The sequence below is a fragment of the Mustela nigripes genome, chromosome 7, assembly GCF_022355385.1.
Source record: "Mustela nigripes isolate SB6536 chromosome 7, MUSNIG.SB6536, whole genome shotgun sequence".
In the NCBI taxonomy this organism is placed as follows: domain Eukaryota; kingdom Metazoa; phylum Chordata; class Mammalia; order Carnivora; family Mustelidae; genus Mustela; species Mustela nigripes.
In genome coordinates, this window is record NC_081563.1 from 105088081 (window position 1) to 105105722 (window position 17642).

Genomic DNA, 17642 nt, shown 5'->3' on the forward strand with positions numbered 1-17642 from the left:
AAAAAAAAAAAAAAAAAAAAAAAAAAAAAAAAAACAGAAAAAAAAAAGGCAACGTCAGCAGAGCCATGTTACAAGCACTGGGACATTTAAATTCCTCTCTTCATCCTATGATTTACTTGTTATGAAAGTTCTGGAAGGCATTTCACTTCTCTGCTCTCTGATTTCCCAGGCTCTACAGTGGAGGAGGGGGGCGTGTTAGATTCCAACCCCAGGCAGACAGCAGGGAGAACAAACACATGGGTGTCTGGAGGAGGGGTGACAGGCTGGAACACAGAACAGTTACCGAGTCATCTCTTCCAGCAAAGAGTGCATCTGAGACGTAGATCGATAGCCATAAAACCAGCTCATGCTTCTACGTTGCCATGGTTACGTTCACTAACTTGATTAATTTTTCAAAAGTTATGGCACCACATTGAGTAAATTACAAGTTCAATGAAGGGGTTTTTAGAATAGCTTTTAAGACCCTTAAAGGAAAGCAGCAATGTGATGTGTTGGCTGTCAAGTTACAGAACCTAATTACACTTCCATCCCTCTTTTCATCTACATTTCTATGCACACCTGCCTGTGCCTCTGGGAATAAAGTCTTGATTGGAATAAAACTGATAAATCTATTTCCAGTCTAAGGGCAGACATAATCACTTAGAAGAATTTCACATTAAATTGTCCAGTGGAAATTATCATTACAAACTAAGATAGGTTCCTTATTGACCCTAACTGGGGAGACTGTCCATTTGGAAAACAAGAGCCCACTGTGTTTCTCTCTAAGGGGGCTAAAGAATAGAATCCAGTTTAGAGAATCTGCTACCAGTGCTGTGCCCTTCAAATAAATGATGAAGGCAAGATTTAAGTGTCTCTCCAGCATTGGATAGCTGGGGAGAAAAACGGTGTTGTGCCAGTGAACTTCTGCTGGGTAAGCATAGGTCTAGTAATGTCTTTAAGAAAATCTTTAAAAGGACAAAATAAAATAAAATAGAAAGGATGGCAAGTCTTTACATTCCAGAAGATTTTGTGTCTTTATGAAGACTTCTTTCCAGTTCCCTTTAAAGAATGTAATAAATTAGCCTGCAGATAAAATTAACTATTGACTAGGAGGACTGATAGAGAGAGAAGGAGCTCAACATCGTCAAAAGGAAGAACCATGTTAAGTACAGACCGAAATCCCAATGGAATAATTGCTAATAGCTTCCTGGAGTGCTGGGTGGAGATGGGATTGATGGAGCATCTGGAGTCAGGGAAAACATGCTGCACTCCACTAATGACCGCTAAAATACACAGAATATGGCATGGGGGTACATATTCAGGCCTTTGTCCTTTCTGGGGAATTTTTCTGACAACATTTCAGGAGCACCACCTACTGTAGGCCCAGGGATTAGGAGGTAATAAAAATAAAATAAAAAATGTAAATTGATCCACACGTGCTGTGTTTCTGAACCAGTGAATTCAAATTAAAATATAAAAACAAACAAGCTGGCTGCAGTCGGAATTTCTGTGAGCTGGGTTCTATCACAGGTTGACAGACTATTAGGCAAAGGTCATAGCTAAGAAAGGGGTGCTGAAGCTCTTTCAGAAAACAATTTTATAGCTACCAATATTGGTTGAATTTATCACTTCAACACAATTATGAGCCAAGCCCTTAATATAAAAACTATTGTGGTGCCATTTTGTCATTGGTATTCTCACTAGTCATCTTTAGAGGATACCGTGTTAGGTTTGTGGGTGTTTGGTACATGGAGACTTCATGGCTTTTCAATGGAATTCTGTGAGGACATCGCTCAGGAAATGCTTGAAAATAACCAATATCTTCATTCCATCCTGGTGTGACCAGCAGCATCTCACCGGTTGATGCAATGTACTGCCCATAGTTGACTGCTTCTTACCTCTCTAGGGTGGTTTCTGGCTGTTTTCTGTCTATTCTTGGAGACTCAGGAGGACAATAATATTTTGAGTTAGGAGAGGCATTCCAGTATGATGATGGCACTATATGTTGAGGCAAGAGATTGTACTTTCTTTTGCCGTGTTTGGATGACTAGTTATTTATGAGAGATCCACCAATGTGAGGATAGTGAGGGATCTAAGTTTAGACATTTTTTTTCCTACTAATCTTACTTAAGGAAGACAACATGAGGCCCTTAGAATCCCCAACCTGGCTAAAAAACAAACAGTAAAAGAGTAGCAAGACGTCAAAGTTATTGACCCAGTGTACAAGACTTCATGAGTATAGTCAGTTACCAGATGCCACCTATGTGATTGCCATTATCCTTAGCATTATTGAACATTTGGAAATTCATTATGTAAATTTAAATAGTCACATGTGGCTAGTGGCTATCACAGTGGACAGTGCAGCTTTCATCATTTGTAACAGATATTAGTGTGTAGACTTTAGCAAGAGGAATGTTTTCTCCAATGCTACCTTGCAGTGCCATGAACCTTTTAAGAAAGTCAGTAGGCACTCTGGAAGAGGCCTTACTTTGCCCTTCCTCTGTAGAGGTCAAAGCTTTCACTGTTTAGCTTGAAGTAGATCCCATGGGATTTTCCTAAGGGCTGCATCTTCAGCATTGAAACAAACACATAACCCAGTAAAGACCAAAAGGAACAAGAGATATGGAGATGAAAGATTAAATCATCCCACATTAGTGATAAGGTGGTTTCATGGTGATTTCACTTCGAAACAAATTTTCTGGAAGGGATAAAAGTCCCAGGACTCAGTACATTTCCAGGGCCATCTGTCATGCTCAGTGCTCCTTGGTGTCTCTTGATACCTGGGTATAAAACAAGAATCCCATAAAGAATTTCTGAATGCAACCATTTAGCTGGACAACCTGGAATGGTTCTTTGGAAGGATGTCTGTTTCTTGAAACTCCTGTGCAGCTGCAGGAGAGAAGCAATCAACATTTTTGGTGCTGAGGCATAGACAAAATTAGGAGAGCATAACTGGAGAGAAATTTTAAAGCATCTAAACACAGCATATGCAGAATGAAAATGCATTTATCATGACAATGAAGACAGTTGTTGACTTAGGCTCATCCATCATTTTAAAAGGTCCTAATCACCTTATAGTATAAATGGAACATGTACCACTTAAGACCAGGCAGAAGCCACTCACTTTGTGGGGTTTTCCAGTTGTGTGTTTTTTCTCAGTATCATTGGGATCACCATGAATCTGGTAAAACCAAGGCTAGCCTACAAAATACGTTTACTGAGGGATTCAGCATTTACCGTGGTGTGGCCACAAATGAAATGTTTTAGCTGAGAATATTAACTATCTTTTGGGGGAAATCTATTCTTTTGCTTCCTTTCTCAGAAAAATAATATATAGATGTTCCTGAGAATCACTTGTGCTTAAGAATATATTTTTGTATGGAGATTCTGGCAAATTTTATCTCGAGAATCTCTTCATCAAAGTGCAATGAAATTTGCAACTCAATTTAAGCATGTTATTCACTTTCTCTCTTTTTCATTCCACATTTGTATATATTATTTTCCAAGTCTTTATGTTAATGTTTTATGGTATTGGGAAGAAAGCATTACTTTGAATCTTTCTCAGAACTTTCCTGCAATTACCTTTCTCCCTTTTCTGTCCCCTTCACATGAAAATTAATAAGGTGGAATTCCTAATTATTTGAGTGTATATGTATCAGTTTAACTCTGGAAATGAGGTACTACTCTTCCACACGGGCACCTGTGTGTTAATTTTTAAAAGTTATTTGCTATGTCCACAGTTTCAAAATCTGGGACATTGTTACATGGATCAAACCAGCAACTATTACAACATAGCAAATTTATTTGGGGAGTTCTGAAGACTGCCACTGCTATTATAATTCCTTCAAAACACAACTATGTCACTAGGCTCAATTATTTGTGTCTAAATCGTTAACAATTTGTATTTTAAAAATTGTGGGTAAGTGTTGGGGTTGATGTTCAATTATTTAAAAAAACTTTTTTCTCTTGATTTTTTAATTGGTTGGCATATATTTATGGACAAAGCTCAATACAAATAAATAATACAGAAACAAAAGTCTATATATGACAGCCATGATGATGTGCCCCTCAGATCTCCCTTTAAGAGGGAATTTGTAGTTACCTCACATGTCCAGTTGCTACACCTAAGGGATCCACCAAAGTCTTTTCATGGAGACTATGCTGTCACTGGGATGTTTCTAGTCATGAGCTCAGCCATATGGCTCAGCCATAGCCATAAGCACAATGGCATCACTACATTCCTTCCTACGGTGGGGCTGCTCCATTGGGTTTTCTTAGCCCCTGGACTCCCCATCAGCAAGGCTGACATTTTCTCAGAGCAGGACTGGAGTCTGAGGCACTTCCTCCCAAATCCTCTCTGCTCTGTTCCTCTTAACAAGTTGTTAGACTTGCATCAGTCAACAGCTTTCCCCATCTACTCCTACTCCTCTTCCCTTAACCCATCACAGGCATCCACAAGAGATCTCATACACTTCTGACTCAGCATTTACTCCCAGAGGACCCCAAATGATACCTTTTCCCAGTTCCTCCCTGCCTTGCCCTAACTCATCAGAAGGTGGTAAAGATTTATCTCATTTAGTGTAATGGTTGAAGAATATTTCTTTTATGGCTAGTCCATAATTCATTTGGTTGGTCTCCCCACTGACAGATATTTAGGCTGTTTCCAGTTTTACACTCTTAAACACAATAGCTGTCAATATATTTCTGCAGCATATAATTCCAGGAGTAGAATGTCTTGGTTAAAGATGGGTGTATATCATAATTTGAAAATATTAACCAATCATTCTTCAAACATACATATCAGTCTAAAGAGCCTATCTGTACATTGAAGATCTCTGTTTTCCCAAAATACTCACAGTGTTTATCAATTTTAAAAATTTGTATCGGTCTGCTAAAGACATCATTGTCAGTTGAAACATGGTTTCATATGTCTGTTTATAAACTGATAATTTATATCTTACATCAATTTGCTTGTAGGTTGTTGCCCTTTTCTCTGATCACTTGCAAGGTCTCTCTGTATTTAGGAAAATGCCTTATGTCTGTTATCTGTATGGCAATTCCCATGCCCCCACCCCATTTGAGGTATCTTTATTTTTGAAGTTTGTTTGTGGTGTCCTATGTTGTGAATAAATTTTACATTTTTATCTTTGACATTAAAAATTTCTGATGACTTCTAAGAATTTTCTAAAGTTTTCAACGACATAAATAAAGAAAAAATTCTCAGCAATTTGCTTGTTATGATAAGAATTCAGAATAGAATCAGCTAGCTAACTTGTGGCTAGAATTAAATAAGCATCACCATACCACAAGATATATTGAGACAGAAAATGTTATCCTTCTAGATTCCACTTTAGAGTATAAAGATGCTTTTCATGGGTTTTCTGATTTTCGTTGCTTTTAGCAGTTCCATAATAATTACAAAACAATTTAAATATTTTAAATGGTTCAATTCCCCATTTTCCAATGATCTCCCTCAGCTTATATCCTGTTGAAGACCTAAAAGGACCTAGTTTGGTTATTTAAGGAATCCTCATGATGACTTAGAAATCAAAACTGTCAGATACTGAAATAGGATGGTCATAAGAAATGGAAGTGATATATTATTCTCTCATTCTATCTAGGAATTACTATAAGAAGACTAAGTTTATGGGGAAAATTAGGGGAAAGGAGGATCAGAGAATTCTCAAACTGTCCAAAATACTATCGTTAAAAGAAAAAAAAAATGACTTTTGCCGTAAAAATTATCTTACTCCAACATATTTAATAGGGAGAGTAGTGACATTCAATCAGTCATGAAGGCTTTAACATTCCCATACATCTACCAATCTTTTCAACAGAGAAAGGGAAAAAGCAAGATGGTGGAAACTCTAGTACCCTTATACTCATACTCATATATGCATATAAATATGTTCGAAGGACTACCTGTGTGTACACAAATAATTTTTTTAAATGCACTTTATTCAGATGAGGAATTGTTCTTACTGAAGAAATCTCAACTTACCTCCTTGTTCATCCAACATAACCAAAGTCCTGATACCAGCATCTTTACTCTACATTCCAATAATGGTAGCAATGAATAAAGAGTTAGAGAGAGAAAAGAGAGAAAGAGAAATCAGTAAGGGGACAATTAGCCCTAGAAATGGAAAATGAAGAAGGACCAAAGGAAAAAGAGGGAGGAAATAGGGCAAGGGTACTAAGGGTGCAGGAGGGACTCAGAGGAAGTGGTCATCTGTGGACTTGCCCTATCAGTGAATCTTAGGATAGATGAGGGGGATGTGGCTCAATTTCCATGGGGGTAGGGCTGGGGTTGGGGCTTGGCATGGAATTGGAACACACAACTTAATATTATAGTGTGGTTTTATATTTGCAAAACAATAATGCCCTGTAGTTTCTATAACACCAACTATAAAAAGCAACCCTTTCAAAATCTTCTAAACTAAATCTTTGCTGGCATGATGGATCAGGAAGTTTCCCTCAGTGAATTGGGACTGGATGCCCCATTGGTAAGTAAAAAACTTTGGGGGTGAGGTGACTGCCTCACAATGGTTGAGAAATAGAGCCCCAAACCGAACTCACCCTCCCATTTTCCCTCTACGCAGAAAAGTTCTGTGAGATTTAGAAAACCAATGGCCAGATGAGAAATAAAGGCTCTCTATTCTGAAATCTAAAATTCTGCACAATAATAGAGTATGAGAAAATAATTCACCCACAAGCAGAAGTCTGGAAAAGGCAATCCTCATCTCACTCCACATGATCTAAACAAACCAAACACCACCTGAAATATTTGGTGATCGGAGTAGGATGTGGTGGGTAGGGGAAAAGATATTTGAATGGCTCATTCTTAAAAATCATCATTGCTGGGAGCTCAAACTGGTGAAGTAAAGACTTTTCATTTTACAGGGTGATTGTTAATAAGTATGAATAGGTATTGCTAACAGTTTGGATTAATTTGTTTTTCAAGGAATACTCATGGTGGTCCCTAGAATAAACTTGAATGGAAGACATTTCTTATGGCCCCATATATTTTCCACTGACTTATTTTAAACTGAGAAAGAGAGAGAGAGATATTAGTGGAAGTCCCCGGAAAGATTTAGCTTTGTTTTGTTCTGTTTTGAAATAGTATTTTAACAACTCAATAGGGCTTCTAAAATACAGAGCATTGAAAATGTTTTCTGTGAGTTTTATACACTCACTATTTCAGAGAATGGTCCAGAAAGGAAAAACCAAGTTTCCTCTGAACACATTTTGATAGGCTTCAGTTAGTGAAATTAGGAAGTCATTTGGAGAGCTTAGGTTGGCTTCCAGAGTCACCAACAGCACAAATTCTGGAGCCAGACTCGGCCCTGGGATCCTGGTGATTTCATTTCCTAGCTGTGGAACCTCAGGTAAATGTCTTAATTATTCTGTGCCTCAGTTCCCTCATTTGTAAGACAGCAATAATAATAGTTAATACCTCATGAGTTGTCATGGGAATTAAATGAAATAGTATGTGGCACATGCTAGAATGGTGCCTGGCCTAGAGTTAGAATGACATAAGGGTTTATAAAATAAATATCTTCAGAAAATGCATCTATAGCAGGATATTTGGCAAATGAAAAATATCATCATTACCTACTATGGTCAGAAGCTTCCAGAACACTACCTCCCAAACCTTAATATGCAGGCAAATCCCCTGCACAGGAAACATCTTATTAAAATGTGGACCCTGATTCAGTAGGATTGAGACAGACCCCGAGATTTTGCTTTCTGAATAAGCTCTACCATCTAATGATATTGCTGGTGCCGGGATACCTCTGGAGCAGCAAGATTCCAGACCCCAGGACATGTTTCAAAATCTTTTCTTTACGTGTGCTGTAAATAGACATTTGTTTACACTGGCCTGTGTTTCAACCATTTCTGTGCCCAGACAGGAACAGAAACAGCTCCCTCACTTCCCGGAGTATGTATAGGGACAAAACGAACTACAGAATGTAAAGACTTCTAAAAGTTCAATTCCAGGGGAGGCTATGGTTCCAAAAAGCAATTAAGATAAAGTATTTAATTTGTATAAAATCTCCATCAGTTTGGAATGGGCTGCTGTGTTTGCTTCCTCAGAGCCTTCCGCTTTTTGCAGAATTCTCAAATAAAAAGGAAATATGGTAGGAGTTGCTGAGGTTAGGGAAGTGTTACGAATAAGTTCATACTCTGGGATCAGGAACACCTGGGTTTTAACTTCATCTCTGCCATCTGTAGCTGAGAGTCTCAAGCAAGTTCCTTAATCACTGTGTACTGCAATTTCCCCCTTGATAAGATGGAGATCAGAATAGTAGTAAAAGGTAGGGACCTACAAGAGTTAAGTTAGGTTATATATGTTTGACGAAGATAGCTCTGGGTATAGTACCCAGCATATAGTAGGCTCTTGATAAATATTAGAACTTACATTCGATTCCATTGTGTTGCTGACAGTTTTTATCAAAATAACTGGATTGTTCTTTGGGGAAACTAGAAATGTGAGGGAGGAGAAGGGCAGGGATGAGGACAGTATTTCAGGGAAGGCAGAATATTACTTTCTCTTATTCTTAAGTATTATGTTTTAATAGCTGGAAATGAGAGGAGGTGGTTCCATTTTTGTCTTAGCTGAATTGTTTGAGATGTTTAATTCTGTTTGAGATTGCTGGGAAAACTGTCACCTAAAAACCAGAGGATTTGTTTCATTTCTTTCTTTTTTCTTTTCATTTCTCTCTTTTTATTTTTCCTTGCTTGCAGATGAATCAAGACCATACCTAGAACATTTTTAAGTCTTTCTTTTGTCATTCTGAGATGCTTTCCCCCAAGTCCAACACATCTGAACTAAAACCAGGACTCTTCCGGCATTTCCTTAACTGAGAGAATTCCCAAAGGCCCCACATCTACCTATGTGAAAAAGAACTACCCTGCTTCAAGTTTCCAGTTTTAGTAGAAAGTCTGGCATAACAAAGGCATGGCTTTAGAATGCTTATTCTCTTCTCATCGCCAAGGTGCCTTGAAAGATAAGTTGGGATGAAAAAAAAAAAATATGCTTAAAACATCCATGCAATGTTGAAGAACCTCAGTAACTATTACTCCATGAAAGCTCTAGGTGGTGCTTCTGGTCTGGCCTGCCCTCAAGCAGTGAGGCTTTCTGGGGTGACTTTCCCTAGCCCAAGACATTCATGTGTAGACTTCATTCCCAGTATGTAGTGTCCACAAAGTCAACTTTTTTGCCTGGACCAAATATTCCCTTCTTGAGGGAACATTCATGACTCTGTTACCAGAATTAATTACATGCTCCAAAGATAGGACTTGACTTTGGAGAGCTATGTTCATTCCTGTTTTCCCACATGATACCAATTTATATCTTCCCTCCCGCTCCCAAAGGGAGGCCTTCCATACACGTTTGTTGAAGTGCAGCCATCAAAAGAGCCAACGGGAAACTCGAAACTGGGAACCAAGTACTATATGATTTCTAATCTTTTTGCCTATGTGTGGTATCCAGTTTTTCTGATCTTTCCCAACTAACTTCTGTAAAACCTTACATTATCCTTGAGATGCCAATAATGGCACCTATTAAAAAGCAAGTTTCTATACCTGCCACTCTGTTACACCCTAATGTCTGTGAGGACTGGCACAAAGTCCTATACTGAGCTGAAAGTGGTGTTGTCTGCCTTAGGGAGAGACTACAAATTTAGTATACTTTCCCGTCTTTGAGACTAAATTTCAGTAAGAATTCAACTCAATTCAAATTATATAGCACTGATATAGCACTTGGGATCCTGAGCAAGATCCTGGTATTTCAGTGCTCATATTTGCCAAATGATTTCTGCCCTTAATGAATATTTAATGCTGATTCCTTTAAAGAGAATTTCTTTTTTGATTGAAAAGCAGACTACCTTCTGAATAACCAATGCCCTAGACCTAAGGGATATTTGACCATCAATATAAAATAACCCAGGGGGAAGTAAAAGCAATCAACCTATGCTAATAATGCCTTGCTCATAAGTTCCGAAGGCTACAAAGTCTAATAGCGTCTTCTCATTTATGAGAGGTAGGAACTAGCTTCCATCTGTTTCACCCCTTGTTCTAAGAGGCAACCTCATGCTTGATCAAGAAATCCTTCAGGAGAAACAAAAATTATGATTCAAGTATACTACTTCAATAAACAGAGCTTTTGAGAGTTTCTCCTCCCCCAGAATAAATTAGAACAAACACCACTTACTCAAGACTGGTCGACACTGTCTGCCATTTAAGAAGAGGCAAAAAAGAAGTTCATTGGCCCACTGACTCTGATGGATGAGGAACCAGTTCAAAGTAATGCATCCTAATGCATTTGTTCCACCACTTTGCACATTCTAAGCAGGGTTTCAACACTGCACGGGTAGACCAAATGGTGATAGTTCTGATATTTTAGAAATTTACTTCACGTGGGCACACACATAAATGAAAATGAAAAATGAGCCTGGAGTCTATGGTTGAAGGTCATAAAGACATATAACGTGTCAGTTGACATGTGAGTTCCCTTCAGGTCAACGTGAGAACTCACTTGGGAATGTTAAGAAGATCTGCCCCTTTTGTTTGTTCTCATTATGGGCTGAGGGACAATAAGTCAACTCTGAAAGCCTCGCCAGCACTCAGATTTTGAATACCTGCCTTCTCTTTGGGGGTCCTCAAGTATTTCTGCATGAGTGTTCCCAGAATAGAGCAACAACAACATTTCTCTTCATTTAGAGAAGGAAAGCTGCTTTCTGTGCTGCCAAGGGCTGCTGTGTTGGCCTGCCTTCCTGTGGGAGCCAATTTGTGCTACATGGCAGGCTCAAGTACTCATTTTTTGTGATAACAGGTTTCAGTAAGTGTACCTCCCACCCTTCCCTTGTGTCCTGGGGAGCTTACGGTGCCCCCTTCTCCCCACTCCTCTTGTGGCAAGTCACATTTAGCCAATATTTCATTTCTGGATATGAAGCTGAAGCTGCAGAAATAAAGGAAGATGTTGACTTCCCTAGCTTGAGGGACAGCTGAACTTCCTGTTAGCCTTATAACATTGATCTTTCTTTCCTTTCATGTCATTGCATAAGCAATTTACAGTAGCATGAGGCAAGTAGGCTCATTTAATCATTCTGCTCGAGAACACGCAAGATCTCTAAAAATGATAACCACACATGAATTGATAAGCAGTTTTAAAGCATAGCTAAAATAGCATTTCACTGAATAAAAACTATTAGACTTGTTTTATTCAGTTAAGATAAATATAGCCCATCCCATTCTTTTTCCACTTCATCTCTCCCAATGGGCAAGTTCAATTAATCCACTTATTCCTCCTGGTTGACTACTGCTCTCCCCAACTGGAATGAGCAAGCTTTATTGTAAATGCCCTTTTGATTCCATTATTGCTATCTGCCCTATTTTACCCATTTAAGAGTAGTTTGGGATTCATTAACGATGCCTTGCAAATGGATGTTCAATCCAGAGTCGGGAATATAAAAGAGTTTCTATATTTGTGTTATGGCCTTGAAATTCCTTTTATCAAAGAATTTTCCTATTACTTCATGAATTTTAGTGCCTGACTCTCAATATTACAGTTTCTGAAAACATTGTGTCTACAGGGATATATATTTTTAAAAGTCATATGTGTGGCTAAGTCAAAACAGAATGTCAAGATTAGATGTGACTTAGAGGCATCAAAAGCATTACAAATGAAGTTTTTATGTAAGTAATGACTTTATATTTGCTTAAAGTGATTCAATGTTCTATGATTTCTTAGGAGCATTTACTTGAAAATACCATCCTTCTCTACTTCCCCGACTATAAAGGTAGCCGGGGCTGGGAGGGAGAGAGGATCCTTTGATGGCTTTCTGACATCTCCTTCATTAATGTCAATTCCAGGTAGGCTATAATGGAATCAATGGAATCAATAGGATCATGGCCTAGGAAAAGGCAGTAGGGTCTAGAAAAAGAATATGCCAGCAAAAGGAATTAGTTTATTTTGAAACATGGCCACTCCTTACCTCTTCAACCAGTTGCAGCATACGACGGGTGCTTTCCAGTGACTGAGATTTAAAAAAAAAAAAAATTATGAATGCAGGAATCAGAGGTCTTGGAAAATCTAAACTATTCTCTTCACTTGAGAGACACAAAGGGTTATTATCACATATTCTTTTAAGTTTGTAACTGAACACATTTTCAATCTATTTCCTATCAGTCTTTCTACATAATAAGATTCCCTAAAGCAATTACATTAAAGCTGATCTTCTAAAATCAAAACCATATGATGAAGCTGATCTTGATATCAAAGACAAAGTAATCTGGAAAAGATAATTTTGCATATGCAGGATGCATGAAAAATTATCTCAAATACTCAGAGGATTAATTTGGCCTCCTTGGACCAGGAATATTGAATTTTAAATACAAACATAATTTCTCATGAATTGAGATGAATCTAACATCAAGTTTCTTATAAAGCTCCTAGAAACACAATTGGAAGTTCTTATCAATACAAATTAAGCTGTCGCCTTAGGGTGAAAAAAAAAAATCAAGCATGTTTGAAATAACCAGCCTATAGGAGACAGCTACAATAATTATCTTCAGCCTTAGATAAGACAAAGTGAGATGGAAAGTCTGAAGTCAGCACTGGTCCCTCAGGCACATCATTGTCACTTTTTTCTCAGTTCCTTTGAAACTAACTACTAGACTCCAGAACGAGTGTGATTTCTCAAGGCTTTGTTTTTAAGTGACAAACTTATTTTGGACAAGATTCTGCAGGAGCAGGAAGAATGTTAAGTTTCCAGGAAGAGCTGTCAGGAGGCTGCTTGTTGAAATAAAATGGCTATAAGCCGTGGTATGCTGGTAAATGCTAAAATAAATGAATATGAATATGTGAATATAAAACAGATATGAATATACATATATGTATAGTTGTTATTTAAACTTATTATTTTCCTGATAGAAGGGATCGAGATCATAAAATTTATAGATAATACAATACACAAAGCCCTTTATTATAAATTTCAAGTAGCAAATTGATTCTCACAGAAAGCTTTTGTCAAGTTTTGCTGAACTCTTGTGTCCACTGCTAAGCAGGCAAAGAACAAGTGTAGTTCTGACATGAATGTCATTTGCATTAATGAGTAAGAGGAAAGTGAGACAATAAAGAAATGTTGGGACTTTGCTACTTTGTCAATGATGCAAGTGACTTCTTTGCTGAAGAGAAAAAATTTTTCAAATACTAGATTTTCTCCATTTTTTTGTGTGTTAATTAAAGAATAATGGCTAGAGACATGCACACTTTGAAGTTCAATCTATGTTATTAATATTTTCTCCACTTAAGTTTAGACAGTCAACAAAACAGTAAATCAAATCCTGGTTGGGAGCATTTGCAGATTCCTGTGCTATAAACATCCTTAACCTGTCTGATTTTTGAACACAGCATGGCATCCCTGAAGGTGAATTTGGGAAGATGTACAGTAACACGCTGTTATATGGTATTCCTGCACTATAGTTGTAACACAAATCAAAAACTTTGAGAACATAGGTAATAGGGAAATATTTAAAAACTGATTGAGTTTTGAGTGTTTATTGCCCTTGGTTTTTAATATAATCTATTTAATTATCAATTTGTATAAGTCAATTTTAATACCAGCTTGAAAGATTCTGGAAAATGTAACAATCAGCTCTCAGAATCAGGCCAGCTCCAGACAGCCAAAGACAGCTTTTCTTAGGGGATCTTGACTTCTCTAGATTTCTAGGAATTGGGAGTTTCGGCTAAGACATTAGTTATATGTAGGTTTATCCACCCATTCCTATCTGTAGAGGTGTTAGGTGTATAGAAAATCAAAGTCCTACTCCTCCGTTTTTAAAATTGAGATGTTAGTAGACCTTTTCCACCTGAACCTGAATAAGACAAACTACTCAGCTCCCCATGTTTTGCTCCTTTCTCACGTCCCATTCCTCACCTCATCAGCCAGCTGGTCAGCCCGTCGCTGCATCTCCTCCAGCTCATTGCGCATGTCCGCGTCTTCGGCCATGGTAGTGGTGGGGGGGTGGCTGGGTCCTTGGCCTGGGGGTCAGTGATGGCTTTGGACACAAAACCTAGAAAAAGCAGATTTGAACATGTGAGAGTTTATGTAAGTGCGTGTCGAATGTGCAAATAGGAGAGCTAAATAGCCTACACTCTGTCTCCATGACTCAGTCATCTTCTGAAAGACAGAAGCCATACTCAGGGTTCAGTAGAATCTTGCTATTTCTCTAAAAGGTGCATTATACATACATACTTGCCAGCTTTACAATGGAGACAGATACCTGTCTACATATGAAGCATTTTTAAGGCACACCACCCAAGAGTTTGGAATGCTGGTGTCGAGGGATGTGGTTCTGGGTTAGTATACTTTTAAAAAAAATATTTTATTTATTATTTGACAGAGAGAGACACAGTGAAAGAGGGAACACAAGCAGGAGGAGTGGGAGAGGAAGAAGCAGGCCCCCCACCCTGCAGGGAGCCTGATGTGAGGCTCGATCCCAGGACCCTGGGATCATAACCCGAGCCAAAGGCAGATGCCTAATGACTGAGCCACCCAGGTGCCCCTGCGTTAGTATACTTTTAACCTCACATTTATTTTCTATTTTTATTTTATTTTTAAGACCTTTATTGAGGTATGATTGACATATAATAAATCCCACATATTTGAAGTGTATAGTTTGAAAAATTTTGACATATGTACACACACAGGAAACCATGACCACAATTAGGAAAACATATTCATCACACCCAAAATTTTTACAGACTCTTTGTAATCCTACACACCCACTCATCGCATCTCATCTTACCCCTGTGTTGAGACTACTGCTTATCTGCTTTCTGTTACTATAAATTAGTTTGCATTTCCTACAATTTTATATAGCTGGATGATACAGTCTCTACTATTTTTTGTCTCTTTTTTTTACTTAGCATAATGATTTTGAGATTTATTGTGTTGTAGCATGTATTAATAGTTAGTTCCTTTTTGATGTTGAGTCGTACTTCACCGCATTTAGAAGCATTTAGACTGTAGAGGCTAAGGGCAGGCCCTAAGTGCCTACAAGAATTTAGATAGAGAGAAACTCCTCCAGGAAAGGAGCAAGCACCATAGATAATACAGTATAACAAGAATTTGGGATGGTAGACACAGAAGGATTTAGCAAAGTCTGATTATTACAATTCCTCCCTATATTGCATTGTTTCTCTATAGCCCAGCAAACATTTGTTTACCAACCAGTTACTCTTTTTTAATCTTTCTGTGAATTTTTTTCCTTTCCTTTGAAGTTCCAGACTCCTACCCTCTTCTCCTTAGTCCAGGATGACATATATACCTCATTTTGCCTGACTGCCTTTGGCACTCATATCTATGTGGATTCCCCATTTACATATAATTAAATTGGATTTTTCTCCTGTTAATCTGTCTCATGTCAGTTTAAGTCTAAGACCAGCTAAAAGAATCTTAAAGGATAGAGGTAAATTTTTACCTCCCCAGCAAGGGAGCTAAAGGTAGAAAATTTTTAGTCTCCTTCTGTTGTTATCAGAGGCTGCCGAGAAGGCTTATGTGAGTATGCATAGCTATTTTTCCAGAAAGGGATGGATTCTTGTTTCTGAAATGTGACCAGCCCTTTCTTGGTTATACACCTGAAATTCCATATGATGCAAATTACAGGTAGCTCCCTCTGGAGCCAACCAGCCCCGTTCCCCTCTTCCTTTTTCCTTTCTTTCTTTCTCCTGTCTTCCCTTCTTTCTCAAATATTTATTGAGTATTTTTAAGATGCCAGGGCAGTGTTAGGCACTAAGGATACAGTGATGAATGAGACAGGTAAATTCACAGTTGTCATGGAGCAACAGCTTAATTAGGAATTTGGGAGTCAAATAAGGAAATTCAATTATTCAGGATGAAGCTAATTTTTTGGGTCACACCATACCTGCCTATGGGTCACAGCAGGCCTCCCTGAGGAAGTCATGTCCCCAGGAAAGGCCATCAGAGATAACAAGATAAAGAGCCCAAGGAAGGGTTTGAGATGATAAATATTTGATACACTAAAACCTTCTCTGTGAGTAGCAGAAGTGTAGAAGGCCTGGGCTCTTGCTTTGTGGCTGAGATGGTTAAGTGGGCTGGAATTCTCCCTCCCTCTTCCATGGTAGTGCATGGTCATAGGGAAATGGCTGCCCAGTTGGGAATTACATTTCCAGTTCTCCCTGCATGGAGGTGGTATAGTTGGTAGAGATGGCGCGTGAGTTACAGTGGAAATGCTGTGCATCCCTGCCACGCGAAGGCCGTTCAGAAGCAGGCATTCTTTCTGTGTCCTCTCTTTCCCTCTCTACCAAAAAAGGCAGAGCCCTAGAGGATGGCCAGGCCATGAGACAGCAAGAACTTGGGCCTTGGAATTCCTGCAAGGAGGCAAGTTGAGAGTTAACCACAAAGACCTGAACCTTCATATGAAAGGACAGTGCACTTCTACTGTACTGCACTACTGTAAAGGTGAGCACTTTATTTTGTTACAGCAGTGGGTGTTACAATAACAAAGGCAGGCCAGAAGAAGCGTAGATCGGAATAAAAATACTGCGCAGGAGCATGAATTCCCAACTGAAAAACATATCTGTGTATGTTCTTCTATTTAAAATTGAAGATGGGAAAGGAACTTAGATTGAGGGCCTTGGAGCAATACCATGTTTAATTATTATTCATTTTTTAAAGACTTTATTTATTTATTTGAGAGAAAGAGAGAGCACGAGAGAGAGCATGGGCAGGGGAGAGGAGCAGAGGGAGAAGGAGAAACAGACTCCCCATGGAAGCAGGGAGCCCCTGATGTGGGGCTCGATCCCAGGATCCCCAGATCATGACCTGACCCGAAGGCAGATGCTTAACTGACTGAGCCCCCCAGGTGCCCCCATATTTAGTTATTATTCTAATAATTATTGTTACTATTACTTGTAGGAGAAGGTTTTTTTTTTTTTTTCCCCCAAAAATAAAATGAAAAGTCTTCATCAAAAATAATCAGGTTTTGAGTCAGGCCCTCAATGAATTCATCTCCTAGGTCCGCTGCTATACTGCTTTCTCAACAGTTAAGGTTAAAGTCCTCTGGGATTTTAATTTGGCACATATTATTAGACTCTTCCACATGTATTACTCTTATGAAGTAACTCAGACTATTCAGGGTTCCTCAATAGGAGGAGTCCTAGAGTGAACCTTCTTTGGAGATAATAGATTTCACAGTTCTTTTATACCCAGTGGTTCTTGGGCAAAGTGACAAATGTGGAATCACAGTAAAAAAAAAAAAAAAAAAAAAAGAAAAAAAAAAGAAGGAAAAAGCTTCAGAACTACCTTCTACTTACCAGCATTTTTAAAAAAAAGGTAGTAAGCTTATATTAGGTTAGTTCTGTGTGTAGCCATTTAAAATGTCATCAGAGCATCATACCATGAGCCTGCTGATTTTTATTTTTATTTTTATTTTTTAAAATATTTTTATTTATTTATTTGACAGAGAGAGAGAGATGGAATACAAGCAAGGGGAGCTAGAGAGGGAGAAGCAGGCTTCCCGCTGAGTAGGGAGTCCCATGTGGGGCTCCATCCCAGAACCTTGGGATCATGACCTGAGTTGAAGGCAGACACTTAATGACTGAGCCACCCAGGTGCCCCAAGCCTGCTGATTTAAAA

The 17642-nt window shown here is 38.5% G+C and overlaps 1 protein-coding gene across 3 annotated transcripts in view; it reads right to left on the reverse strand.

The window, feature by feature from the left end:
• The window catches only part of SNAP25 (synaptosome associated protein 25), an 84218-nt gene that overhangs the window by 14488 nt on the left and 52088 nt on the right, over window positions 1–17642 (reverse strand). For all 3 annotated transcript variants that reach the window (XM_059406543.1, XM_059406542.1, XM_059406545.1), the window contains 3 exons: window positions 13920–14055; window positions 11976–12017; window positions 5981–6029 (listed from right to left, as the gene is read on the reverse strand). In XM_059406543.1, the coding sequence (XP_059262526.1) occupies window positions 5981–6029; window positions 11976–12017; window positions 13920–13991 (163 nt within the window). In that variant the 5' untranslated portion in view covers window positions 13992–14055. The remainder of the gene's footprint in view (window positions 1–5980; window positions 6030–11975; window positions 12018–13919; window positions 14056–17642) is intronic.